Raw genomic sequence first — 27,984 nt, 5'->3', positions numbered from 1 at the left:
TCTTGAATTAGCATATGAAGATGAAAATCACAAATAACATCAAATGTAAATTAAAACATCAATTCATACAAGTTTGGCTAGAGCTTTCAACCCTAGCCCCAACAAAGTAACTACTCACTCATAATCATACAAATTAGCATCAAATCTATAAAGTACATCAAGGTAAATTAAAGAGTTAAAGAAAGAATGAACTAGTTGAAGCTTGACAAATCAATGACTAGCTCCTCATTTGTTTTCCTCCTTCAATGCTCCTTGAATCCTCCTTGATGGTGGAATGGATGGATGACAAGCTTCTTGATGGTGATGAAGATATGATGCTCCTTTGGCCAACTTTGAGTGGTAGTGATGGAGTAATGGTGGTGGTGATGGAGGTTTTTGGTAGTGGAAGATGGTAATTGTGGTGGTAGTGATGGAGTGGTAAGGGGAGTATGGGTTTTATGAATTTGGATTTTGGGAGGTGGAGATAGAGGTTTTGTGAAGGAGATGAAGAGAGAAAGAAGATGTAATGGGGTGGAATGGGTGTTGCCTATTCCTTATAAGAAGAGATGCTTATATAGAGAAGAGAGAGATGAGTAAAATGATGAATGGAAGCAAAAGGGAGCAGCTCAAGTATTGTAAGAAGCATGGAGGTGAAGTATGAGAGTGGTAATAGATCCTAAAAACAAGGGAAAAGAGTATGGAAGAGATGGAGTAAAAAGAGGGAAGTAATGATGAGCTATGAGAGTGTAGAGTAGAAAAGATGAATTAGGAGAAGAGAAGAGCAGCTGCTCTCTTTATTGTGCATGGGAAACAAGAAAATGAAGAGTGTTGGGGTGGTTTTGGGTCACCAAAGTCAATGTGATAACCAAATGAGAGAAGGTGCATAGGGATGCCTATTATCCAAAGGATAGTATGATGGATTAATCTTGCCATAATCTTGTAGGATTTTTCTAGGGCTTTCCTTGATAATTTCAGCATCATAGAGACATAGACCTTCCAAAAATGCGCAAGAAATCCGTCCAAAGAAGGTTCTAGGCCAAACTGCCATGTTTTGACTTTGTTTTCTGCTTCTGAAGCTTCCTTCAATTGAATCTCCACCGAGAATTCGGAATTGGACTTCGACTTCTTCATATCAAAAGTTTCTTGATAAGTGTAGATCATTCTGGTAAAATTTCAGAGCTTAGTTCACCATGGTTTGGCCGGAAATGCTGCCGGAAACTTGGACCGATCTTTTGAAGGCATTACACTTCGAAGCCACGCGTTTGATTGGAAAGGGGTATGCCTACGCGTTTCCATAACAAGTTTGATTCTATCGCGGTTCATGTTGGACATGATCTTCATTAGAAGCCTTTAAAGAGTTAAGGGAAACCGCTGAACACTTGAAATCCGAGTTTGAGATGAAAGATCTTGGAAGAACATGATTATGTCTCGGTTTAGAACTTGAGCATTGTGTTGATAGATGCTTAGGCGTTTTGATAAGGTCAAGCCTTCAAGCACCCTCTTGATCGTCTGTAGTCTTGATCCTAAAAATGATCCTCTTCGTCCAAAGGATGATGACGAAGATGTGCTTGAGGCAGAAGTGCCTTACTAAAGTACAATAGGCGCATTATTGTACTTAGCTTAATGCACAAGACCAGACATCTCATTTGCCGTGAACTTCTTAGCTAGATATAGCTTTGTGCCAACGCAACGTCATTGGATTGGTGTAAAAGATATCTTTCGATGCTTGAGATGTACGATTGATATGAGCTTATTCTATCCCTATAGAGAGATGAAGGATTCAGACCCATCACACACCAGAAATGCCGCCAACACTGGCCTGCGTTCTCTATCCCCATCCCAAAACGACATTAGTGTTTTGGAAGGTTTTGCTGATACTGGATACCTTTCTAACCCACACAAAGGTCATTCCCAAACAGGTTATGTGTTCACCATGGATAAGACTGCGATATCTTAGAAGTTTACAAGAACAGACCCTAGTCGCTATATCTTCGAACCATGCAGAGATTATTGCTCTTCATGAAGAAGTTCGTGAATGTATATGGATTGGATCCATAATTACGCATGTTCGAAGCAATTGTGGTTTGAAGTCTACCATAAGATGAGCCTACGAGTATTTATGAGGATAATGTTGCTTGCTTTGAACAAATGAAGCAAGACTACATCAAATGCGACAACACCAAGCATCATCAGCAACAACAGACTCTCCTCAAGATCAAAGTGAACTTGGTTCAATCTGAAGATAGTGTGGCAGACTTGCTCACTAAGTCATTGCCCAAATTCCACTTCCGAGAAACATGTTAGTAGCATCGTGTGCAGAAGTTATATGAACTCCCATTACCGTAGTCATCAGGGGGAGATGTCTACATGTATGGTCTCGAAACGTGAAGGGTGTATTGTGCTCATTTTCTCCTTCGACCGAGGTTATTTTTATCCCACTGGGTTTTTGTTACTCGACAAGGTTTTTGACGAGGCAACGAGAGGAGCACCACATTTGGGCGACATAAGTGGGAGTGTTCAAGTAAATCCAGAATATGTGTGTGGCTCAAACTCTAGGTTACTTGACCTATTGATAATAGGGTTAGAATTAGAGATAATCTCAGAGAATCTTGGAGATATCCAATCAATGCAATATTACATTTCATTTTACAACTCTGATTCTATGCCTTATAATCCTCTATATAAAAATGCCCCTATTATCAATGAAAGTACTACTCAATTCTCTCCAAATTTCAATTTTCCTTAAACAACTGGATTGTATTCTTTGTTATTAAGAATTTTCCAATTTCTCTAGACCTTCGAAGTTAGTGTATGACACGCACTAAAATTTTCCCTAATAGTTTTATGGGTCAGTTTATGGGTCATGTGAATCTAACTGACCCATCTTCAAAATTCACTGAGCCCGCAAAAACTTGACAGCCCAATCCAGCAAACTGAGAACTTACGCCTAAACGTCATAGGTGTCTGGGGTTCGAGACTTGTCTTCTACACGGTAACTTGAAGTTTTTGTCTAGGCACAGACAAACTCATTGAAGCAGATCATACAGGTCGGTGCTTGGTTTTCTTTCGTTTCACTAAATCAATAGGATTCGAGTTTGAGTGCTTCATCCAATTTATGAAGTGAAACTAGTAATGTCTTGCTTATGTATTAGGTTTAGTGCCACTCTTGGTGTTTTGGTCTCATTTCTTTTGGGACGCCAACCAACTGTTTGTATTAATGGCGCTGTGAAATAATATTTGTTTGTGTTTCTCAGGTTCTGGGTGGTTCCTGTTAACAATGGTTGTTTCTAGATTTTCGGGCCTCGGCAGGCAGATGATCAAGTATCTCAGAAAAGGTTTCTGTTTTGTTCATAACTGTGTTTCATGTGTGATTCGTTTTTGCCAATATGCCTGAGGCCCTCTATTCACATTAAGCTTTTTCTGTGTTCCTTTTTTAGCTTAATACTACTTTAATTGTTTCATATTGATCTTCATGCACAAGAATGAACGTGTCTGATATATTGCTCTTTAGTGCAAATGAAACAATGGTGCTTTGGAATTTCGATTTGTGTGTGGTGCAAAGTGGGGAATGGGTGATCACTCCTTTCTTTAAGGTGAGTGGTCTATATCTGCTATATAGGATCAATGCCAGAAACGGTTCAGAATTTCAAGTTTTTACACGACAACATATAGTATAGTTCACTTTAATCCATCAAATCTATTGAGGTACACTTATAGAAGTGTGGATGTCATCTTCAAGATAATATTTAAACAAGGCAGTCAAATATTCCCTTTCTAGAACGGAAGTGGGCATGTTGGAATCAAGTGTCCTCCAGGCTCCAGCCCAGAAATCATAGTTGCCTTCCTTGCATTGAGTTCTCTGAATAGGAAATACTCACTGTTTTTAGATTGCAGCTTCAGGACTATGTAGTAGACTAGTAGAAAGTCTAATCTAATGGCATTGTGTCTATCTTGACAAAGGGTTAGAAGTTAGAACCTGGAATTGCTTTATTTTGTGTCTGATTTTCAGGCAATTTTATTTTACCTTTGTTCTGATTTGAAGTAGTAGCTGAAGTCGATATCCTTAAAACTAATTATAAACTGATTGGCGTACTTTCTTGCAGGTCCATTGACATTTTCACCAAAGGCAGGAAACTTATGTGCAAGTTACAATTATTTTTCCCATACTTTGGTTAGCTTCTTCGCGAGTTTGCTTGTCTTGAATTGACCTTTGTTTGGTTTCCTATCTGACTCTAAATCGTTCGAATCTCATTTTCTTCTTCTCAGACGCCTCGTACTTTTTCTACAACAACTGCTCATGAGGAAGGGAACAAACAAATAGAAGAGTAAGTTGCTTTTTCATTCGAAATGATCTGTTTTGGACTTATCGCAAAAAGCTTTGCAAATTCCTTTAGTCACCAGTTAACAATATGGAGAGATATTTCTCACTCAGTGTATTTTATTACACTTGCTCTTGTCCTTTGTTCTTTTATGCTCCATAAGTCTATTGAACGCTCATTTCTCTTCTGCGATACCCCCTTTTGATTCTGCAGAATATCTGTGATGTTTGTTGATAACGATGGGGAGAAGCATGTTAAAGTTCCTGTTGGAAAGTCTATACTAGAAGCTGCTCATGAAAATGATATTGAACTTGAAGGTAGCAATTTGATACCACCCCCCTCCCCCCCCGGGGCAGTCTATTATAGTCCTTCATTCACCATTACTAAACTTTTATTTAATACTTTTAGTGGCTCCATTGAGGCTGCAGATAATAACAGCTTGCACTTCAAAATTGTTGTTATAAGGCTTATGAATGACTGTTGTTTCTGAATTTGAATGATGAAAAAGAACTTATGAAACTGAATGTTTGTGATTGGAATCTAGGCTTCGTTAAATTGAAATCGACTGTATCTACTGCACAACAGCTTTGTTATCTCTGATAGTGTACCACCTGACTGGTTTGTTTTAATGTGATTTTAGGAGCATGTGAAGGATCCTGTGCTTGTTCTACATGCCATGTGATTGTGAGAGTATGTACTTTGAAATTTATGTGATGAAAAAATGAGAATTGAGAAGTCTTCTGTTGTTTACTCAGTATCTAGTAAAAGTTGCCTTGAAGACTCCCATTGCTTTTACAAGTTATACTTTGAGCTAACCCTCCTAATCTCTTGGTTAGGATTTGGAGTACTACAATAAACTGGAAGATCCCACTGATGAGGAAAATGACATGCTGGACCTTGCATTCGGGCTCACAGAGACGTAAGTCCCTACACCAAGAAATTAATCTGCAGGGAAGATTCTGTCAAACTAGTTTGTATTCTTATAAGATGACATCTTGCAGGTCTCGTCTGGGTTGTCAAGTGATTGCAACACCTGAACTCGATGGAATATGCCTTGAACTGCCCGCGGCCACGCGGAACTTTGCTGTCGACAAGTATGCCAAAGCCACCTAGAATTCTTCAGATGGAGCAGTAGCACACACATTTGGAAGTAGCAAACGGATCTCTTCCAATATTGCCGCCTGTCTCTATCCTGGTAGGCTCTTGTCTTAGACACTGCCATATTCAGTTGATAAAACTGCTTGAAATTTGGTTCCATCTATTACTTTGTTGAATCTTTCATCACCATATTTAGTATTAATATGACATGTTCGGGATGGGGCTTGTGAAGGCCAAATTTCAGCTTTCATCTATTGTGTTTGATTATAAAATCAAAGCATGTTCTATTAAAGCAATTGCATAAAATTAAGTTTTCCTTTTAAGCTCAACTTTATACAATACTGGCTAGCGGTGGTGTATGTTTGTTAGCTGACCAAACTCTTAACTGATATCATGAAAGTCACATGTTGATGAAAAACACATTGAAGAAATAAAAAGTTTATATGTAAGCTTTCAAATAGCTAAAAGTGCAGGGCATCCAATACTAGCCAAAACCCAAAAACATAAAAAAAAAGCTAGGGCCGCATGAACCATTGGTCCCCAAAAGCCGCCTCAAAATCTTCCGGTAATTGCAAAAAGCTGTCGGACACCCTTCAGCCACCCACCCAAGACCTATGCCAGCCCCTTCCGTTTCGTGGCCTCACCGACAGGTGTCAGTCACCGCCGATAACGCCACCGAGCGGTGAGCCGGTGACTTAATGAAATACAATGACAGGTTGGAAAAGAGGGTCCAACTCCATCTCAAGCAATTGTATAAGCTGCTGCCGTGAACAACCCGACGATCAAAATTCAGGGTTTCAATTGTTTCAGGTAAGACTTAAGACCAAGACTTGTACTATGGATCTTGCCCCTTCTACACATCCAAATGACTTTTGTACCCTCAGAGGCTCCGATCTTCAAAACACAAAACCATAGAATACGGAATTGCAATGTTTCTTGGGGGAACATTGACTAGAAAATTGTTGTTGGGGGATGACTATTTTATGGCCAAATGATGGAGGAAGACCTAAACCAGAGACTTTCAGGTCTGGGAGGAAAACTATCTGAGTTTCGGCAAAGAAAAAAGCGTACCAAAATCACTTAGTTAAGTGTTCCTCCTCATAAGTCATAACTCAATGCTTCAACGATTGAGTGTGCAGTTTTTTCATTGGCTCTTGAACATCACCTTTCGCATGTACTTTTCGAAACAGATTCATTACTTCTCATATCAGCTACCGAAGAACAACTCTCTTTTAAGTCTAGAACCTGTTGCATTGGTCCAACTTTTAGATTACATTTTCACATGTATATATATCGTGATCGAGTTAGATAGAACATTGCTTTGCTTAGTTGGCTTTAAGAAGCTCTGTCTCCTCATTCCTTTGATGTGAAGCCCATCGTTTTATCATTCAAAAAAAGTGTGAAAATTAAAGATAAAATGCAAGATGTTAAATGGTCCAAGTCTCCAAGAATGTACCTGACATTTTTTGTAAGTTAAAAAAAAAAATAAAAAAAAAATAATAAAAAAAAAAAAAAAAATTAGCCAGTAAAAATAAGAATTTGAAAGCAACGCCAGGATTGGGTTGGCAACTAGTGAAGGCGGGAACTAGAAGCTTTAGCCAGAGTGAGGTGAGGTAGCAGAGGGTTGGTAAAGTAAACACTGGTGACCAGAACGGTAATTGCCCCGAAACACGATGGACTATTACGTCAATTCCATTCCCCCACGGGATGCATGCAGCCAATTCCCCTACGTCACCTACCAAGCCGGCAGTCTCATGACGCCGGTGACGACCACTCCACCAATCACGTCCCGCCATTTCATCCACCCAGGTCCCCACCCTCTCCTCGCCACGTGTCCCCCCTTCCCTCCTCCGAACCCCCACCCTCGACGGACGCCGTCAAACCCCATCTCACCCCTCACTCTCTCTCCTCAGTTTTTTCCGTCAACCGAGAAAACGCAACCCAACAAAATTACAAAACGGTAACGTTTTCCGTAAAGCCGGTCAACCTAAACCCCTCTCCCCATTCTCTCTCTCCCCATTCTCTCTCTCTCACACTAAATGCACTTCTCAGCCACAAAAACCTAAATTCTCAGATCGCCGATTCCCACACGGCACTCCGGTCAAATCCCTCCGCCTATAAATCAGTCTCCATCGTCGACATACTCGCCGATTCACCGAAACCCTAGCTTTGTTCCAATCCTCTTCCCTCTGAAATAAACCCGATTTTCGATCCGGTGTTCTCAGATCTCGGCCTTTTTTTTTCAGATCGATGGAGGAGGACGACGAGATGCATTCACCGGTGTCGGCGGGGAGCGGATCTCCGGCGTCGCCGAGGGCGAACGGTCGGATAACGGTGACGGTGGCGGTTCCGTCTCAGATACCGACGGCGGCGCAAGAGTCGCCGCAGAACAACACGCTAACCCTAGCGCTGCCGTCGCAGGTCAGAAGCAGCGGCGGGAGGGAGGACTGCTGGAGCGAAAGCGCGACGGCGGTGCTGATCGAGGCGTGGGGGGAGAGGTACCTGGAGCTGAGCAGAGGGAACCTGAAGCAGAAGCACTGGAAGGAGGTGGCCGACATTGTGAGTAGCAGAGAGGACTATGGGAAAATCCCCAAAACTGATATCCAGTGCAAGAACAGAATCGACACTGTGAAGAAGAAGTATAAGTTGGAGAAATCGAAGATGATGGCCGGAGGTGGGCCGAGCAAGTGGCCCTTTTTCGAAAAGCTTGATCATTTGATTGGCGCCACTGCTAAGGGTACCCTTGGTTCTGCTTCTGGTGGTGGTTCGGTGCCGCCGGGTTTCTTGGCTAAGAACCATAAGATTCCGATGGGAATGCCGGTCGGGGTCCGAGGAGGAGGAGTTGGTCATTTTGTCCCCAAACACCAGCAGCAGCTGCAGAAGGCAAATGCTAAGAAAAGGGATCCGGTGGAGTGGGATTCGGATTCTTCAAGGGAGGTCTCTCCGGTCTCTGCTGATAGCTTTCCGCCCCCTGTTTCTGAGCTGAAGAGGCCGAGGATGGCTGGGCGGGGGGTGAATACTGGTTTAGGGAGGGGGAGAGGAGGAGGAGGAGGAGGAGGGGTTGGGAAAGAGATTAGAGGAAGAGTTGGGGGTGGAGAGAAGAAAGGTGGGTGGGGGAATTCAATGAGGGAATTGGCGCAGTCAATGCTGAGGTTCGGGGAGGCTTATGAGCACGCCGAGACTGCAAAGCTGCAGCAGGTGGTGGAGATGGAGAAGCAGAGGATGAAGTTTGCTAAAGAGTTGGAGTTGCAAAGAATGCAGTTTTTCATGAAGACCCAGCTGGAGATTTCGCAGCTCAAGCATGGTAGGAGGAATGGGAATGCGAGTAATCATCACCGCAGCAGCAACAACAACAACAACAGCGATAGCAACTAGGAACCGAAAACAAGCCCATGTTGGCGAATTTGTACTCTTAAAAGTGGTAGGTTTGAGTGTATGATCTGTTTTTCTCTTTGTTATCACATATTTAAGTTTGTGAAATCTTAGGAAGAGAGTAGTGTCATCAGGGTAAATGGTTGATTAGGATTTAGAGTTGATTCTTATTGGCAAGTCTAGTTGAGTCTTCTTGACTTAGCTGTTGTGAATGCTGTTTTAACATTATGAAATGAAAATGGGGATCAGCTTTAGCATTGAGGACATTGTGCGGTTCTTCCAAATGATATGATAACTCAATTATATTCTTGGCTTCATTATACAACATTGTCATGAAATTTGTAACTTGTTAATTGTTCTTGCTGGTTGTTGAATGCTATCAAATGAATGGAGAAGCAACATGTGATATGTTCATTCATATTTGGTGTATCATGTTTATGCCGGAAGGTAATTCCAGACAGTTGACGAAAAGATATGCAGGTTCTGTATGTGAGGTAATGCAGACAGAGGACTAGGAGATAAAAAAGAGGATTAAAGGATTTCACTCCTACCAGTGACTTGAACCCAGGACCTGGATCCTAGGAGGAGATTTATGTACAAAAAATGTTTGCTTCTTGTTGTTGGTGATGCATGTCAAACCTTGGACCTGCAAATAAACGCTAAACCCTATACAAAGTTATGTAACCAAATAGATGGAGCTCATCAAAGTAGTGCTCAAAACTTTGACCAAAAGAAAAAGAAAAGAAAATAAAAAGACGGGTAATCCCCAAAATGAAGAAAGTATAATTGAAGCATGGCAGCTCGTAGTACTCCGAGCATGCTAGTTGAGTATGAACTTGCAAAATTAAATTATCCAAGTACTCGTATTATCCTTTGATTTATATCTCTCAAGTAAAGGCTACAAATGCAGAACTTTCATCTACAGTTTTAAGGATTTCTCTAGAATGTGAACTCAACATGAGGCACTCAAAGATTGAGTTGAGTCAGAAAAAGAGTTCACTGAAATTAGGAGGGAAAATGGAAGGAGTAGGCTGTAATGAACCAAAATTTTTGGGAAAAAGTCATAAACAATACCCTAACTTAGAGTCATTCTACACTTTGTCTTTTTGAGGAAAAGAGATAATTTCATTCATTTATTCACGGTCAGAAGGCACGTACATCAAATGTTGTCTTACACCAGAGTCATAAATGGTATAAGCTATCAGGCAAAGGACATGTGACCGTCACTGCTAACACATTCGCTTATTTATTGAGTCTAACAACAAGAAACAAATCCTCCCTACCAACTTCCCATGAAGTAGTAACCTAGCCGCCTAGAGACTTCAATTTGTGTACAACTAGAGAAACTAAGATGAAAGTAGTAGAAGACTCAACTTCTAGTATTAGGCAAGGAAACCTGGAAAAGCCTAAAACTTTCCTTTGCCCTTGTCTCTAGGGCTGGGAACTGAACCAGTGATAGTAGGATAAGTGATCCTCAAAGGGGTACCATTAGGCTTCTTGTTGGCACGCTGAATTTTATTCTTGCTTCCAAGAGGCTTACTGGTCTTCTTTTTCAGAGTTACCAAAGTAACGTCACTATCCTCCTCAGTGAGTCCGAGTGCTTCCGCCTGCAGCGTAGGAATCTTACCACCCAAGATTGTTTTGAATTTCTTGGGGGAAGGATTACACTCACCACTGCGCTCCCACTTCTTGGAAGGCAGCCCCTCCTGTTGCTTCTTCTACATACCTGTGGGAACAATAAGATCACAAGCAACCTCAATAACAGGCTCCTCACTTAGAGCCCCATTAGTCTCCAACCTGTGCTCCAAAGTAGGATCAACAGTCTCATTACTAACTACTACAAAAACTGGATCAGTAGGAGAAGGAGGGCTAGAACTCCGGCGCGCCACTCGACGGAAGAATGGCTTCTTCTTCTTTGGGATGGACGAAGAGGCAGTGAAGAGATCCTGTTTGTTCTTAGCAGAGAAAGCAAATGAACCCCCATAGGCCGAAGGTCCAGGAAAGTGCAAAACCCTAGAAGTAGGGATTGCTACAGTTGACTCCTCACAAGCAAGGCCAACATGAGTGATGAGTCCACATTGAGAACATCTCCCTTTCAGATGCTCGAACTAAAAGTGAAGAACAAGTTCAACCCCAGTATCCATGAAGACTCTTCTTTCAAGCAGGATTGGTTTGGAGATATCATGAGTGAACAAAACCCTAATCGACCCTTTCTTGAACTCCTTCTTATCGTAGTCCAAAAAACCACCCAAGAGGTTACCAATCAGAGTGAGATTCTCGGGTTCTTCATACAGAGGTGGAATGCCCGAAACCTTAGTCCAAATCCGGAGATGCTTGAACTGAATCTCATGCAGTGACTTGACACCATCATATTCTTCAAAACAGACAGGGGCTCGATCATAGCATCAGACCCCCCCTCGAAGAACTTTGTTACGATCACGTACAGAAGCAAACGAGAATAAGAACAGATCACCCGCCCGTTCCTGAACCCTGAACTCCTTATCCACGATCTAGGTTCGATTGAAGTGGGACATGAAGGCCTTTGGATCGATTAGCTTTCGGGTCAAAGGCTTGCCAATGGGAAAAGATTGGGAGGACCTGCACACAAGACCTCCTCCAATCTTCCCCAGATCAGGGGCTCTACCCCCTTCAGCAAGAGCAAGAGAGGCAGCGAAACTCGCTGTAACGGCATCAATGGAGGCCATAGACACAGAGAGAGAGTAGGCGAGGCGGAGAGGAATCGGTAAAGGCTGTCAATGAAGGCGAGGGCGCCGTAGATGACTAGGGTTGAGAGAAAAAACTCTCCTAGGGTTTTTTTTAAGTTGGAAATTTCTTTAGCTGTGAAGTTGCATTTGTTAATGCCGCAATTATGATCGTGTTGATAATTTTTAGAGTCATTCTACACTTTGGTACCTCATCTTCTAAATATATCACTTTAGTACATCAACTTATTATTTATGTATAAGATTCAAACATGTCGTTAATAACACTCTCAACTCAAGTGTCATGTAGCTTTCTATCATGGGTATTATCGTCAATTTATATTCTTCCACAAAAAATCTCATGGTATTTGCCACTTAGCAAAAACTCACTCAATTAATGCATATTTATTTTTATTAAAAAACAAAAACACTTGCTGCATCCTTCTTCATTGTTGATGAAACCAAACAACTATGGATCTATATTTAAAGAGTAAACAAATAAATACAACAACCATAGATCTTAAAAGTTTATAGCAATTTCTACAACTCTACTAGACAATCTGCTATGATTTGTATTGAAATTGATTATGCATAATGAATTGAACAAACATTTTTCTTTTTTATCTGAAAAGTTCTAGGCTCAAACCCTAGAACTTGAAAGAAAACCAGTATCTACCCAACAAATTACACTGGAAGAGCTAAGATAAAATGATATAGAATCAACAATTAAAAAAGTTAGCAGACAATCTGATCTCATCCAGGCCACTCTCTATTTGTGGATTAGCAGGCTGAAAAACGATAAATCTCTCACCTCTTCTCATTTTAATTATTCTGTTTCCTGGGATCATAGCAAAAAGTCAAAATTTTCAGTATAATAACTTAAATTGATCTACCATAAACTTAAATTAGATCATCTCCCATTGAATTTTTGGTAGGAAAACATAAATTGATGAAAATACTCATAGAAGAAACCTACATGACACTTGAGTTGAAGGTGTAAATAACGGCGTGTACGAATGTTATGCATAAATAATAAGTTGATGAACCAAAGTGAGATACCAAAGTGTAGAATGACTTTGTGACTTTCTCCCACTTTACACCAAAATCGGCCCCACTGACCAGTTATCATCCTCACAAACAGGTTACTTTGTGTTGAGGACTGGTAATGGGATGTTAACTGTAATTCCAGTTCCATAATGGTGAAAGCAGCAGGGGTTAATGGTATTTTGGCATATCTGGGATGAGGTTTACATCTGGTTGGCATCTTGTTCATCAAAACCACAAACCAAAATTTGCAACTACAAGGGAAGATTTTTTTTTTTTTTTTTGGGGTGGGGGTGAATCCACGCATTTAAATCCACCATTCTGATTTTGATTTTGTTCCAGTGAACCGGGAGCTGTTGAGAGCAGGTCCATTCAAGCATTAGCCTTGGTCCTGCTAAAACAAGGTAAGCATAGTTTTCTCTAGGCCAAGCACGCATTTACTGCAGCTACTGTTTGTTTAATTGTTAATCTTACAGTAATTGTGATGCCATCTGTTATTAGTTTTACTGCCGTGTCAATGGAGAACTATCATGATGGGATTAATGAAGGAAACGATCTAGGTTCAATATATAGATTTTGATATTCTGGTCGCAAATCTTGAGGTTTGCATCCGTTTTTTTGTCTTTTGGCTTTGTTTCATATGACTCTGATCATGCTTCATGCTTGAACAATTTGGCTGGATCATATAAACAACTACTTAGCATTCTAAGCATTATTTGTTGGTTGCTTCTTTGATCTTTAGAGAAGATGCTTTATTATTTTTGGTAGATGAGACAGCACATTCTTAAGCAGCGGTAATTGATTGTGTTTTATGCCAATATGCAAATGCCTCCTGTAAATGAAACAGAACAGCTGAAAAATTGGTGGGCAGGATTTGGTTCAAGACAGTATAAGACTACTTCAGTTTTGTTGTTTGTTCTCTTTTTCAAGCTTGCTATTATGCCGGAGTGGTATTTTCCAAAGATCTTTATCATTCTTTGTAGCGTTATTTGTGCTTGATTCGATGACTAAGTTGAAAACTTTGTTATAGTTTTTGTTCACTTCAATTTCCTATTCTTGTCTCTGTCATGTGTGGGTTTCTAAAAAATTTAGAATTCATTATATGATGGCCAGTGTATAGAAATGCTAAGGCTTCTCTCATTGCATGACAACAATTCAATGACCATGATCTGGTTTCTAAAATGATTGCCATGTTTTACTCAAATGGCTTGTGCTATTCAATGTGCCTGTCTGTCTAACTGATGAAATATCTTTTTATATTGTTTCTAGGGTTGTCTCACTTAGCTTGTGTTCTCACAAGGAAAGCTTTGTCTCTGGTTCTCTTGATAGAACTGTCATGCTTTGGGATCAGTGGGCTGACAAGTGCTAGGTATAGACGTGACCTATGGGTAGTGTTTCTTATCTTACCCTGCGTTTTCCTTTATGATTTTTAATTCGCAATTCTTATGCTGGGGTCTGTACATGTACAAGGAAGGGTTACTACAGCTTATGATGATCAAGGGCTAGTTTTTGCAATTGCCTTTGCTGGATACACACACACACACACACACATATTTATTTATTTAAAGTTCAGTTGTTTGTACATGAATGCATGTGGGGTTGGGAGCTTTATTTTTGCATATCTATATGACTAGCATGGTTGATTTGGTTATATAAATCTTCTTGGGGTCCTTTTATTATCTGTTGAGCGTACTCCTAGTCTAAAGAGAATCTATACACAGTATAGATGGAAGCCATGTTGTCCTATTTGATGTTACTTACGTCTTGTCATGATGCAATCAGGTTTAGGGGAGAAGGTGATGCTAGAATGCTACATTATTGTTTCATATCGTGTAACTGAATTAGGCTACTTTAATGAGATTGTAATTTGATATGAAATAGCTTCGATTGCTTTAATTTGGGTCCGAGATTGTATTAAAGCTTCAGTCTTTGCAGGTTTGATCCAATAGCTTCTTGATTTTGCTGTATTTGGTTATCTTTGGAGAAAGTAAAGGTTCTAACTTTGTTTTTATTTCACTTTTCCTCTCTGTTTAATATTCATATTTCGGTTGTATTGTGTTTTTAGAGTAATTACTAGCCAGTAACTTAGCGATCAAGAGGCTTTGAAGAAATTGGTAGAAGTATTTGAGAAATCTCAAGAGGTACATTTTGAATCGTCTGCAATATCGTGCTATATCTTAGCCAAAAAGATGTGCTTAAAATATAGAAATAGCAGACTACCAACAACTTACCTGCCTTCGGCAAATTGTCTGCCTAGACTATTCTAATTTATTATTAAGTGGTTTCTAGCTATTAGGTATCAGGGGCATCTTCTTGCAAAAGAATTGGCTGCAAGAGGTTTACAAACCACGCTGATTACTGATTCTGCAATTTTTGCTATGATATCTCAAGTGATCATGGTAGGAGGCAGTCTTATATTTTCCATTTGGGAATCTACATCCTATGTTCCAGCTTGACGTTGAATTTTGTATTCTTAAGGTTATAGTTGGTGCTCATGCTGTCATGGGCTCATGGCCAATGGTGGTGTTATAGCACCTGTGTTGGAAAATTTAATATTAAATATTTTATTTTCCATAATTTGTGGATGAATAATTAGTGAAAAGGTGTGAAGTTGAATAGATGTAAATGACTATGCAATGAGAAGTCATGGCTGATCACAAAAGATAACTTTTGGTGAAAAATCATCTCCACTCCAAAAGTCACCTTACATCTATAAAACACTTGCTACACCATATTCTGAAAAAAAATCTTGAATTCATATTTTCCTCCTCTTCTTTTACATATGAGTATTCCTAGTGTCATGAAAACCAATTGAGTCTTTTTTAAGAGAGAGTTCATACACAATCTAAGTTCGCTGTTCTTGAGGTTTGGAGTGCTACTACCACAAGAAGAAGGTCGTTGTATCCTGGGAGACGTTTGCCATTAAAATCCTTTAAGCACCGATGAGGAGACAATTTCGTCTTAAGTACATAGAACCAAGTTCTAGACTCGACCAAATTATTTAAAGGTTTTTCTAACTTTTATTGATTTACTTTGATTTGAATTATGCTTTCTGCCTTTTATTTGATCTGCATAAATGAGTTCTTGATTTTATTATAAATATAGCAATTAGACCATATAAATTACCAACAACCTGTTGGTTTGAATATGGTTGCACTTGCAGCCCAAAGGCATGCTGTCCCTTTTGTTGAGCTTGCTGGCGGTTACAAGGTTACATAACACAAAACTACTTGTATAGTTGTATATTTATCATTTGAAAAATCCTTCGTTTTGTTTTCATTTTTGGGGTTTAAAACAACTTGGTCTAATAACAATCCACCTATGGGGTAGCAAGTAAAGAGCAGCTTTGAAAGAGTTGAGCAGAAGGAATCATTTAAGTCAAATATTTGGGGATGAAATATCCATCCCATCTAAGAATTGAGTCTCCTTTAGCTGTTTGATAATTAAGTCAGATGAATAGCATTACTCTCAGTTTCATTCAAGTTTATGTTGGCTGCTAGTGTGTTATTAGCTTCGTTTTTGCATGATTAGACTAATTACAAAGAATGCTAGAATGGGGATCATGGGATTCTCAAGCAGAGTTGGTCTTAGCCGGATTGAACTGAGAGTAACACTATCTGTTGGTAGCTTATTTTCCTGGATTTCACTCTTAACACTTTCTCTATCCAAATTGTCTGTTTGCCTTACTGTTGTGCCCTCTGTATCCACACAACCCTGTAGTCTTGCTGAATGAGTTAAGATCTCCTTCTGAACTGCTGGATTTTGAGAATTCTCAGATTGCATGGATTTTCGAATTGGCACTGGTTCTGCACTTTTGCATGTTGTCAATTCTACATTTGATTTTGTGCCACCAAAGCTTGTTAGTCTATTTATCGCTGATACGTAAGTACTGTATGGATTTACATTCATTGAAGATAGGTTTCACCTATTGCATTTCAATTCAATTCAAGGAAAAAAAAAATGAAAATGGACATATAAGATTATGATTAGATTCTGCCATCATAGCTTATATCTAGCCTCAGCTCTAAAACCATCAATTTCAGATCAGTATTTTGAACTTTTTCAGTTTTATATATCCTGATTTCCTAGATAAATGTATCACTGACAATCTCTCTTTCTTTCCAGTGGAGGCTATAATCCATCATACATGTACCGGCTCATGGCAGATTATTAGTCTGCTGATGATTTGGTAGTCCAACGAAGACCTGCTACAGGAAGTTGAGTTTAGCTCATGCTTTTATATCATATATTGGGTATATATAGTTCAGTAATTATTCTCCCAGCTGAGCTCTGGGGTTGTTGTGTGACAACTCAGGGCGTAGAAGTGTCAATAATTAACCATAAGTCTGTTTGGGAAAAATAATTACCAGAGCAAAGTTAATTTCCTTTTTAATTGAGGATCTGTATTCTTGTTGCAAACATTCTTGGTACCAATACAAGCTAATTTCAATTTAGGGTTGTCAATGTAATGTATGGTATATATAGCCCATGTATGAATGTGATGTAGGACCAGATTTTAGCCAATTTCAACAAAGAATCTCGAAAAGAAAGAAGCGTCTTCACATCAAGAAGAATAATTTGAATATTGAAAACCGGTATGTTTTTAGCCAATTTCATCACAGACGGCGCCAAAGTTTCTCTATGTTTCTTACGGCTGTGCCCGTAATTGCTAGTGGATTCTAGATCATCTCATATGGCTTTCGACGCTTGACGGAGCCTCTTACTATCGTGTTCACCCTTCCCGCTGAAGGAATGGATGGATTTCAAAACTTTTTAATTAGTGCGGAATTAGTTTAACCATTAAACTACTAACTAAACATAAAATCCATTCCTTTAACCCTTGATCTTGGCTTATTGTGATATGTATATAAACATAGCATGCATAGTAAGGAAGAACAAAGAGGGAGTTTATGTTCTACTCACCCTTGGAGCGTGATTTTAATCCGATCCAAGTGAACCACCAAAGTTCCTCTCCTTGATCTCTCCTTGTGTGTGTTTCCTCCACCTTGAAGCACCTTGGATTAAGAACTCCTTCTTGTACTCCTTCTTGTGCTTGTAATCTTCTCTTTGATGTAACAAGTAAAGCCACAAAAGGATATGGCCTCTAAGGATCTTCACCAAGTGAATCAAGAGATGAAGAAAGATGAAAGAAAAGAAGAAATTATGCAAGTGTTCTTCTTTCCTTTAATTTTGTAATGGACCAAGAAAGAACTCTCTTTCTCTCTCTCTATCTCAAATCTGAAAATAATAGTGTGGAGACACACTTTTTCTCTTTGTCCATGCTTTCACTTTTATATAATAGGAAATAACTCCAATTACTAAAAGAAAATATTGACTTTCATAAAGCCAATATTTTGGTTGGTCCATACTTGTTATTGGGCACTAAAAATGTGTCTTGGGCTTTCATTTAAATCTCATTTAGTGAAGCCCAAGTCCACACGAAAAGCCCGACAATCGTTTAGACCCAATAGGTTCGGTTTTACCCGAAAAACCTAATTATGTCCAAATAATAAATCTAATTAATTATTTGGTCATAACCAACTCTTGTTTAATCTTCTTCATATACAATCTCAAGGATCCACTTATATGGTGTGCGATCTCTTAGGTTCTAATTAACAAGGCAGTGAAGTTTATAGAAACCATTCTATTTTGTTTACGAATCAAAAACTCTATTTTTGATTCTCCCTTGTTATTAGGATTATAAATGTTTATTAATCCTCGGGGACTTCACAAGTCATGAGTGACGTCTTGCAACATATCATGACTACCCTAGTTAATGTAGAATGACAAAGAACCTATTCAATTGGAATTACAATACAATACGGTCCTTCTCTAACACTATGTTCTAAATCACATCATCGGGGTATGGAATTGATATGTCAATCCCCTAATGTGATTTTCATTCTTATGTGATTCTTAGAATGTGATTAAAAACTCCTTTTTAATCTCATTCAATGCTTTGGCCAAAGACTCATTGAATCACATCTTTGAACATACACCTTATTTACTTAAGGATAGAGATTCCTTATTGTACACTCACATGTCTCCATGACCGAATTGATTATACCAATGAATGCATCTATTATATCCATTAAGGGACACAATATTATTGCATCATCAAGAGATAATCCATTCACTCATAAGACAACTATGGTGTCTCAGGTCCAAGGACTAATTTGTATTATTGCAATTTAGAGTTCAAGTTTGACATGTAAGTAAGACTCCATACAAGAACTCTAATGATCGCGTTCAGTGTACTCTTTAAGTTAAGAGCACCCACATACTTGTATTAGTGTCTCTACACAAATGACAAGAGACATATCATCCTCCATATTGAGCATACATAGTATGTGCTAGTCTTTCCGGATTATCAATGTCCAAGTGATAATCCTATGACTAGGAACCTTTTAGGATAAGAGTGTGAAAGAGTAAAGGTCTCACACATCTAACTCTTTAGATTACTTTCTCTTTAACTCATATTCCTTGGACATTGTTCAATCAAATATTAAATATAAGCAATGAACAATAAACTTGCCCTTTTGATTAATAATAATTACAATAATAATTACATCAAAATGATTGTTTTAGGACACAATTCCTTCACCCGCATCATTTGGTTTCAGAGCGGGTATCGCCCTCTTCTTAGCAGACGACGATTCAAGGGAGAAGTTCACTACCACCAACCTCAACGACGCTGGTCGTAGAGTATCTATCAAAGAAAGTTTCGTTGAAGAGGAACACGCCAAGGGATTCGCCCTAGGACAACCTCATCAATCCAAAAAAAAAAAAAAAAAAACATGGAACGTTGGATATTCACAACACCGGATTACGACGACTTCCGAACTACATGTATCATCAAAGACAATGTATGCTCTGTAATAATTGACAGTGGTCTACGAAAGAACTTTGTAGCAAACAAAGTTGTGGATTATTTTCAATTACTGACAGTGAAGCTGAGTGATCCATACTGGATTCCATTTGGAGAGGATGAATATGCACAAGTAACAGAGGTTTGTAAAGTTCCTGTCTCTATGAGAAAATTTTATAAAGAAGAGATTACTTGTCATGTGATTGACATGGACGACACTAATGTGCTTTTTGGAAGACCATGGCATGAAAGCGTCAAAGGTAGTTATTGCAAAGACAACACATATTTATTTAGGTGGGAGTCGCACAAATTTAAAATCAAGCCTAGAAGGAAGAACGTCAAGAATGACCATCCTGAGGTGTGTGAAAAGGAACATGAAGAAGCAACTTTGAAGATTGAAGAGAAACTCATTAAGGATAAGGAAGCTGATTCATTCATCACATCGATATCCATGTCATGCATGCCTAATTGTGTTCAAGATCAACCCAAGGAGAAGTCATTGCCCATTCCTTTTCAAGTGGAGGAGTTCAAGTTTCAAGATACTTATTCTAAACTTGTCTATGGTATTGGATTCATGGTGATACCTTTTAATTTCGAGAATATTGAAGTTGATGGCTTATCATGTTTTATTCCTAGTAATGATCGAGCTGCATTCAAGAAGAACTCGAGGTCGAGTTCTTTTCAAGTGGAGGAAACTGATGTAGGACGAGATTTTAGCCAATTTCAACAAAGAATCTCGAAAAGAAAGAAGTGTCTTCACATCAAGAAGAATAATTTGAATATTGAAAACTGGTATTCAAATAGACTTCTTAATGATGGAATTAATCATAAATTACTATTTTGGATATATCGGGATTCTCGAACAAAATCTTGGTTGGGATTCCAATTATATATTTGCGTAATATTCTTTAGTATCTAGGATTTTATTTTGATTTTTATTTAATGAGGTTTAATTAGGTTTTCTAGTTTTAGTCTATAATAAATTATTCTTTTTGTTTCCTAGTTGTATTAGGTTTATGCTATGTGCCCTATATATAAGGCACTTCTTAGATTGTAATTTTAATTGAAGTTATCAATAAAAAAACCAAATATTAGAGAAGTTTCTCTATGTTTCTTACGGTTGTGCCCGTAATTGCTAGTGGATTCTAGATCATCTCATATGGCTTTCGACGCTTGACGGAGCCTCTTACTATCGTGTTCACGCTTCCCGCATCAGAATGTGTTTTTTTATCCATATTGGAAAAAATAGGTTTGAACAAAATATTAATATTTGTTACAGCAAGAGCCTTGTATATTGTACTTTTATGGTCTTTCAGAAAATTGTAATAATTATGTTACAAAGAACTTGATCTAAAAGAAAACAATATCTAAATATGGTGCCTCCTTATGTTTATCCATTACAATTAGGCGGCATCAATGTTGTAATTTTGACCAGATATTCGGTTGGTATGGTTCGGAAAATATTTTCTCATGTACTGGTTACATTTATCGTTGTCCATGCAAGTATTGCAAATTTCATTAGTAAATGGAACTGACAATTTTTTTAACACTTAAATGTTAGGGAGTACAGAAAGCTATAATGGTAATGGTTGGATGGAGAGATGATGAAATCAATTGTTAAGTCTTATGGAACCATGAAGACCATTGTTACTGCCTTCCTGCACACGAAATACGAATAACAGCAGGACACATGTCGTCAGGGCATAGCACATACGTCAAAAAATGCATGAAAACCTACAAGTACCCAATCGCGATACAGCAAAAAAAAAAAAAAAAAAAACACTCTCCACCCCAGTCAACACTCCTCTTAGCTGGGGACTTGGTGGACTGGGGGTAATTGTTGTACGGAAGAGCTCAGCCAGAGAGGCCTAGCCATCACTTGATCTGAGAAGTGCTAATTCAGTTCGAATAGACTTAGAGCAGCACCTTACGTTGTTTATGACCAGTTAGATTTTGACGTACCAGTAGGTACTAAACCAGGTTGAGAGCATCGAAGCTTTCTTTCTGAAACTGAAGCACTCACTTCTACTCCTGTCCTACGTGGCAAGGAGACTCATCTTGCACTTCCGATATTTCTATCAAAACAAACTCTCCACCCAAGAGAACTCTTGACCAGGGACTTGGGAGACTTGTTAGTATATATACCTCCCAGGAAAAATACTAGAACCATAAGACTCATCTAGCCAACAAAGAGCAATAAAGACACTCTCAGGCGGGGGGATCGCGATACCCCTTAGGGCGGTATTAGGAACCCGAACGTCCCACATTGGAAGCAAGTGAACTACATCCCCCCAAATCCTCTACAAATAGGTCATCTCCAACACCCTGAAGAGGTAACTGTTTACTATCGCTCTTCATTATCTTTATCTTATAACGATACTAACTTAGGCATTGGAGCTTTGAAGGCCGGCACACCCGATCTTCCCTCTGACCTTTGTTTGTTTTATAGATAAACGAGACTGATAGCGATAGTGACGTGACATCCTGTGATTCTGCTGGATTAGACTGCCATCTATTCACCAGAAACAGTTTCTATCTTGAGGTTGAACTTTAGGATCGCAAAGGACAGTTTATTGCTGGAATCCAACGTCGTTTGGAGGGATTTCAATCCCGGTAATAGAGCATGTAGGAACTATATGCTCTTTACTTGTTCTGTTATGAACATGTGCATAGTTCCTCTTTTTTAAGTCAGGCACATAATAGTCAAGAGTCTTTCCAAACACTACTTTGTTGGGGTCCTTGCAGTTGTCATAATGGAAGATTGGTTAAGTTACATCAGTTTTGGAAAGAGTAGTGTTTCCAACTGAATGGCGGATACGCTGACCTCATAAGTTACATCAGGTTTTCCTACATTTGTTAGGGTTCTCTAAAATTGTGACTTTCTCAAAAAATAATCAGTGTGGTTGAATGGAATTATAAATGATGGGTAGTTAAGTTGGAACGACGTTGCTTTTAAGCATCTATAGTTTGTAGATCTAATTATGGCAGGGAGTTGGGACTCTAAACCTTTTCAACACAAATAGTTCACATGCATGATCTTTTTATGTTGCGTCATAAGTCAATTCCGGGGAAGGGGCTTCATTCAGATCAATTTTACCTCCTCGGCTACTCCTACAGCTAAGAGCAAGTCCACCCGTTGGGTCACCAAGTCACTTACTATTCATTATTTTTATGTTTATTTTCACCTTCTGGGTCACGGGCACAGTCTCCAACTGACCTGGTGACCTCTGGGTCACTTTCGTGACCTGCAAACTGACTCGGTGACCCAGGTCAGTTTGGAAACTGTGCCCATGACCCAGAGGGTGGAAATAAACACTAAAAAGTAGTGAATAGTAACTGACCCGGTGACCCAACGAGTGAACTTGCTCTAATGATGAATCAAATTTATCAAATGGATTGTAAAAATTAATTGTTTGAGGAGTCCTTGCAGTTGTCATAATGGAAGATCTAATGGCAGCTGGACTTCATGTTGGATGTGCATTCTTCAAAAGTGCAGCTACCCCGGAAGCGTGAGCAGAAACTATAGATGTCCCTAATTAATTTATAGTGTAATGGCCATAAAAAGGGATAAGAGTACGTGCATATGCTAGCGGTTGTCTTGGCGTCCAACCACCTATAATATATGCTCCGGGTGCCATTATACCGGGTTTCAAAATGTTGGGATAGCTTTGATTAGAAAAACAATTATATAAGAATAGAAATAGTAGCATAAGTATAAAATAATATATATTAGGCCTGAGACTTTTGACACGAAAACCCGCAAAACCGGCCCGAACCGGACCGGAACCGACGGTTCGGTGCGGTTCCTGTGAAGAAAAAGAAGGTAGTCTCATTGAAATCGAACCGATGTACAATATCCCGGTTCGGTCTGGTTCCCATGTTTTAAAAACACATAAACCCGCAGAACCGACTGTAACGGTCAATATCTCCACTTTTCATCCTACCATTGGCCTAGAGTTAACGACTAAAACCTAAAATTCTACCCGCAGTCTCTTACTCTCTCACAGTTCCATTTCACTTCTTCAGATCTTCTTCTTCCTTCTTCAGTTCTTCTCGACCGCATCCCCGATTTCAGTCATTTCACCCCAATTCGAAAACCCCATTCCTTCACGGCTTCACCCCGATTCGAAAACTCCAAACTCAAACCCCAACTTATTACGCCATCCGAGTTGATTCAATTCAATGCAAAAACCCCCAAATCCCCAGATTCAACAAGCCAATTGAAAACTCATTCCAGTCCAATGGCCTCTGAAGGCACTGATGATTCAGGAACTCAATCCAATCACTCTACTAATTCAGTGACTGGTAATGAGGTCGTGGCTGTTCAACAAAATGGAGATGATGAACAGAATCAACCAAGTGCAGAAATTCAAACACAATCTCGAGCTTCGAAAACTAAAGGGAAGAAGAAGTTTGAACCTGCGAAGAACACGAAGAGAAAGAGGGATAAGAAGGCCAAGAAGGAGAGGTCCGAAGTGTGGGAGCATTTCACCAAATTCGACAAGCCTTTACTGGAGTTTGTGGATGGAAAGGAAATTGTAGTTGGCAGTACAAAGCGAGCACAATGTAAGTACTGCTCCACTCATTTAGCCTGTGATTCTAGGGAAAATGGGACTAGTTCCCTTAGGAAGCATATTGAGCTAGTTTGCAAAGGATACCTCGGTAGGAATAACCTAGAAGAAAGTCAACAAATATTAACCAGTGATGTGTTTGATCAGAAATGCTCTTTAGTTTCTAGGCAGTGGTCAAAAGATTCATGTCTAGATGCTGCATGTGTTATGATTGTGTTGGATGAACTGCCTTTCAGTTCAATTGAAAGGCCGGGATTTCTTTATTTTTGTTCAGTAGCTGTACCAAGATGGAATGTACCTTGTAGGAGAGTTGTTGTGAAGAATTTTTTGCGCATGTATGATGCAAAAAAGAGACATTGAAGGGGAATTGAGGTCACATTCTGTCTGTTTGACAATGGACACATGGACCTCATGTCAAAACATTAATTATATGGTTATAACAACACATTTCATAGATGCTGCCTGGCATATGCACAGAAGAGTTCTGAATTTTTGTGTCATAGCATAGGAAAATTTTTGGAAACTTGCTTGGTTGAATGGAATTTGGATAGGGTATTAACTATATCGGTGGACAATGCATCAGCAAACAAGGTAGCCATAGAGTACCTTAAAAACAAAATGAGTGGATGGCCTAGGAAACCTTTGTTTGATGGGAGGTTTATGCATGTGAGATGCATGGCTCACATTGTCAACATAATTGTGAGGGCTGGTCTGCATATAATGGATAGGTCAGTGGCTAGCATTAGAAATGCGGTTAGGTATGTGAGGAGTAGTGGACAAAGATATGATGCATTTAAGCTATGTGTTGAGAAAGAGAAGATACCGTGTAAGAAAGTGTGTGTGTTAGATGTGCCTACAAGGTGGAACTCCACTTTCATTATGCTGGACACTGCTCTAGAATTAAAGAAGGCTTTCGATAGAATGGCAGATGAGGAAGATGCTAGATATATGAGTTATTTTGATGAAGATGAGGAGCTTGATGATGAAAATATAGAGGCTGAAACTCAAGTTAGGCCAAGGCAGTCTAGGAAGAGGGTAGGGCCCCCTGTGCAAGCTGATTGGGATAAAGCCAGTGTTTTTGTGAAGTTTCTGAAGGTTTTCTACGATGTCACAGTTAGTGTGAGTGCACAGCTTCACCCTAGAGCAAATGAAGCCTTCCATAACATAGTCACAGTCAAGGCAGAGCTTGATGAGCTGTTTCACAAGCCTATAGATAGTGATTCAAGTGAGAGTGACAAGGTGTTGTTTGGTATGGCTAACAAAATGAGGACCAAGTACAAGAATACTTTAGATCCCTCGATGACATCAATGAGTTGTTTTTTGTTGCACTTGTCTTGGATCCGAGGTATAAACTGAAGAATTTTGATTATGTGTGTGAAACCATGCTTTACATGGGAAGTGAAGAGATTAAGAGGAGATCAGATGAAGTGAAACAGCTTGTGCTGGACTTGTGTGATATGTATGCAACTTCTAATAGCGATTAGATTGCATCAAAAAGAAAAAGAAGTGTGGGAGAAGGCCATAGTAGCAGACCAACACCAACTGTGCCCATAGGAGGGTTAACAGGGAAGAGGGCTGCTATGCTAGACTTGTGGAACAAGCAGCTTGAAGGTGAGGCAGTGCTGGTCGGATGAGAGGTTGATAGATACTTGCTTGATCCCATAGAGAAGCCTCAAGACAATGAAAATTGGAAAATTTTGGATTGGTGGAAGGTTAATGGTTCAAAGTATCCTAACTTGCAAGCTGTGGCAAAGGATGTTTTAGCAATCCAAGTTTCCACAGTAGCTAGTGAGAGTAGTTTCAGCACAGGGAAGAGGGTAATTGATCCACATCGGAGTTCATTAACTCCTAGAACAGTTGAAGCCCTAATCTGCCTCCAAAATTGGCTCAAATCTGATGCAATAATGGGGTTAGAATATATTCCAACCATGGAGGAAATGGGGTGGTTTGAGGAGGTTGAAAAAGGTATGTAACTACTCTCACTTGCATTTTTACTTTTCAATGTTATAGCTGTTACTGCACAGCTTGTTTTTGCAACTTCAAGCCTTTAGTAATGTGAACTGTTCTTGTTATTTCACTTATGCAGAACAAGCAGAAGAAGAGAGGAAGAGATTGGAGAAGGCCAATGCATCAATACAAGCTGAACAAACTAATGCCACTCAACAAAGCCGAAAGGCTGCAAAAGCTTCCAAACTGTCAAAGAGTAGTGATGCATCAAAATCTTCCAAATCAGTGAGAAAGGGTGGAAACAAAAAGAAATAAGCTCAGGTTTGCATTGTTTGATTTGTTATAATCTTATACTCTTACATACTTTTTCAGTTTAGTCACTTTAGTGAGTTTACTTTTTTTTTTTTTTTTGGCCAGGTTGTGTTTAGACTTTGGAAGTTGGAACTGTGGAAGGCTGCAATGCTGCAATTTTTTTTCATTGTTATTTCAGAAGCCCAACTTTTATTGTTTCATTGTTTGTTACTTTGTTGAATTGGAATATTGGACAATGGAGTGAAGGACATGTTGACTTTGAACTTGTTGATTACTTGATTATGCAGTATGGAAGTATGGAGTTGTACTCAGTTTGTTTCAGTTCAATATTACCTTATTTGCTTAACAGAACTTAATGAATTTGAATATTTGATGACTTTGAGTCTTTGATGTTTTGAGTGTTTGACAGTTTGATTATTTGTTTAACAGATTTTGTGATAATTTGATTCATTGATTGTGTATTTGTGAGTTGTGACTTTGTGTAATACTGCAATTGCTTGATAATGAATTCAATTAATGATAATTTGATTCATTGATTTCAGTTTTATGCATTTTGTACATGTATTCATGTAATGGTCAAAGCAGTGAGTCTCAATTGCCTAGATTGGAAGCACTATGCTTCAGTTTTGCACCTTGTCTTTTGCAGTTTTGCCTCTTCTACAACTTTGGACTTCTGGATTTCAAGTAAACTGCAGGAATCGAGAAACCGGAAGAACCGACCCGAATGAAAACGGTTCGGTTTGTGATCAGTTCCACACTTGAAATGTAACAAACCCGAACCGAATATAGTTTATTCGGTTTCGGTGCGGTTTCATTTTTTTTCTTCCTCTAAACCGAACCGTCCCAGGCCTAATATATATTTCAAAAACAATAAAATAACATGGCATTTAAACTTATAGCCCTAAGGGTTGGAGATTGTAGAAATTATAACTTTTACTATTTATATAAATAGTGATTATCGGAGGCTAAAGTTTAGTCCGGAGCCTATTTTATTCCTCCACAGTTGGAGATGGCCTTAAAACCACGCCACATGTCAGAAAAGCTATTAATTAATACTTTCACAGCTCTTAAAACTTGTTAATGATTGACTTTAGTCATGATATAGACTTGCTATTTAGTTATTTCTGCCTCTTAGAGTTTGCTGTTTCAATAAAAGTTAGGCGACTTTAATTACTGTTCTACTAAGTACTATTAAGTCAACACGTACATTGAAAGAGAACTATTGTTGTTTAAATAAAAGTTAGGCAACTATTTATGCTGCTTACCCGAAATATAACAACCTCTTCTCTCTAAATAACAACTTTTTAAAGCTTATGGGGTGATTTTATTGATTAGTAGCTAGAGAAGGAAAAAGTATACTTAACAAAAATTGGGTTTATTTAGCGACATATTAAGTAGACTGATTTGATTTAGAAGTAGGCCGACTCTATACATTGGACACTATTTTAAGACTACTCTACCTCTCTATTGAATTATCCAACTACATATCGAACGAAATAAGAACATAATTATTACATATTTTCATTGTAAAAGTATAATACACAACTGTAAACTAATATTTCCAATGACGAGGATGAGGGCGCCTCGCACTTAGCATCACCACTACAGGGCTCTTCACTCTTCTACCATCTTTAGTAAAATTGTCCCCAGTTCTTTCTAACCATGTGATAGAGCCTTGAAAAAAAATTGTTTCTATTCTAGTAGGCACGGTATCCTCTATAGTAACTGCAAATGTTCTCTTCTCCAAAACCTTTGTAAAAACACTAGCTTAT

The 27,984-nt window shown here is 39.0% G+C and overlaps 2 protein-coding genes across 3 annotated transcripts; both read left to right on the top strand.

Annotated features, from left to right (window-relative positions):
* Positions 1-2,890: 2,890 nt before the first annotated feature.
* Positions 2,891-5,646, top strand: LOC133741786 (uncharacterized). 2 transcript variants are annotated; one of them, XM_062169509.1, is made up of 8 exons: positions 2,891-3,026; positions 3,234-3,314; positions 4,083-4,150; positions 4,246-4,304; positions 4,512-4,615; positions 4,939-4,988; positions 5,135-5,217; positions 5,300-5,646. In XM_062169509.1, exons 2-8 carry the CDS (start codon positions 3,257-3,259, stop codon positions 5,409-5,411), a joined length of 534 nt encoding a protein of 177 aa, XP_062025493.1. In that variant the 5' UTR covers positions 2,891-3,026; positions 3,234-3,256; the 3' UTR covers positions 5,412-5,646. The 2 variants fall into 2 exon arrangements, with proteins under 2 accessions (XP_062025493.1, XP_062025498.1); XM_062169514.1 differs by having other exon boundaries at positions 3,020-3,108.
* A 1,670-nt stretch (positions 5,647-7,316) lies between these two features.
* Positions 7,317-9,029, top strand: LOC133725522 (trihelix transcription factor ASIL2). Its single transcript, XM_062152807.1, has one exon. It carries the CDS (start codon positions 7,647-7,649, stop codon positions 8,769-8,771), a length of 1,125 nt encoding a protein of 374 aa, XP_062008791.1. The 5' UTR covers positions 7,317-7,646; the 3' UTR covers positions 8,772-9,029.
* The last annotated feature ends 18,955 nt before the right edge of the window (positions 9,030-27,984 follow it).

The sequence above is a fragment of the Rosa rugosa genome, chromosome 1, assembly GCF_958449725.1.
Source record: "Rosa rugosa chromosome 1, drRosRugo1.1, whole genome shotgun sequence".
NCBI classification, from domain to species: domain Eukaryota; kingdom Viridiplantae; phylum Streptophyta; class Magnoliopsida; order Rosales; family Rosaceae; genus Rosa; species Rosa rugosa.
The sequence above is the reverse complement of the archived record's forward strand: the minus strand, read 5'-3'. Positions and strand labels throughout refer to the sequence as shown.

Excerpts from the sequence above, each read along its gene's own strand:
- LOC133725522 (XM_062152807.1), top strand. The coding sequence starts at position 7,647 with ATGGAGGAGGACGACGAGATGCATTCACCGGTGTCGGCGGGGAGCGGA.
- LOC133741786 (XM_062169509.1), top strand. The coding sequence starts at position 3,257 with ATGGTTGTTTCTAGATTTTCGGGCCTCGGCAGGCAGATGATCAAGTAT. Across the intron at positions 4,151-4,245 it reads ATTATTTTTCCCATACTTTG|ACGCCTCGTACTTTTTCTAC; the intron begins GTTAGCTTCTTC and ends TCTTCTTCTCAG. Across the intron at positions 5,218-5,299 it reads GCATTCGGGCTCACAGAGAC|GTCTCGTCTGGGTTGTCAAG; the intron begins GTAAGTCCCTAC and ends GACATCTTGCAG.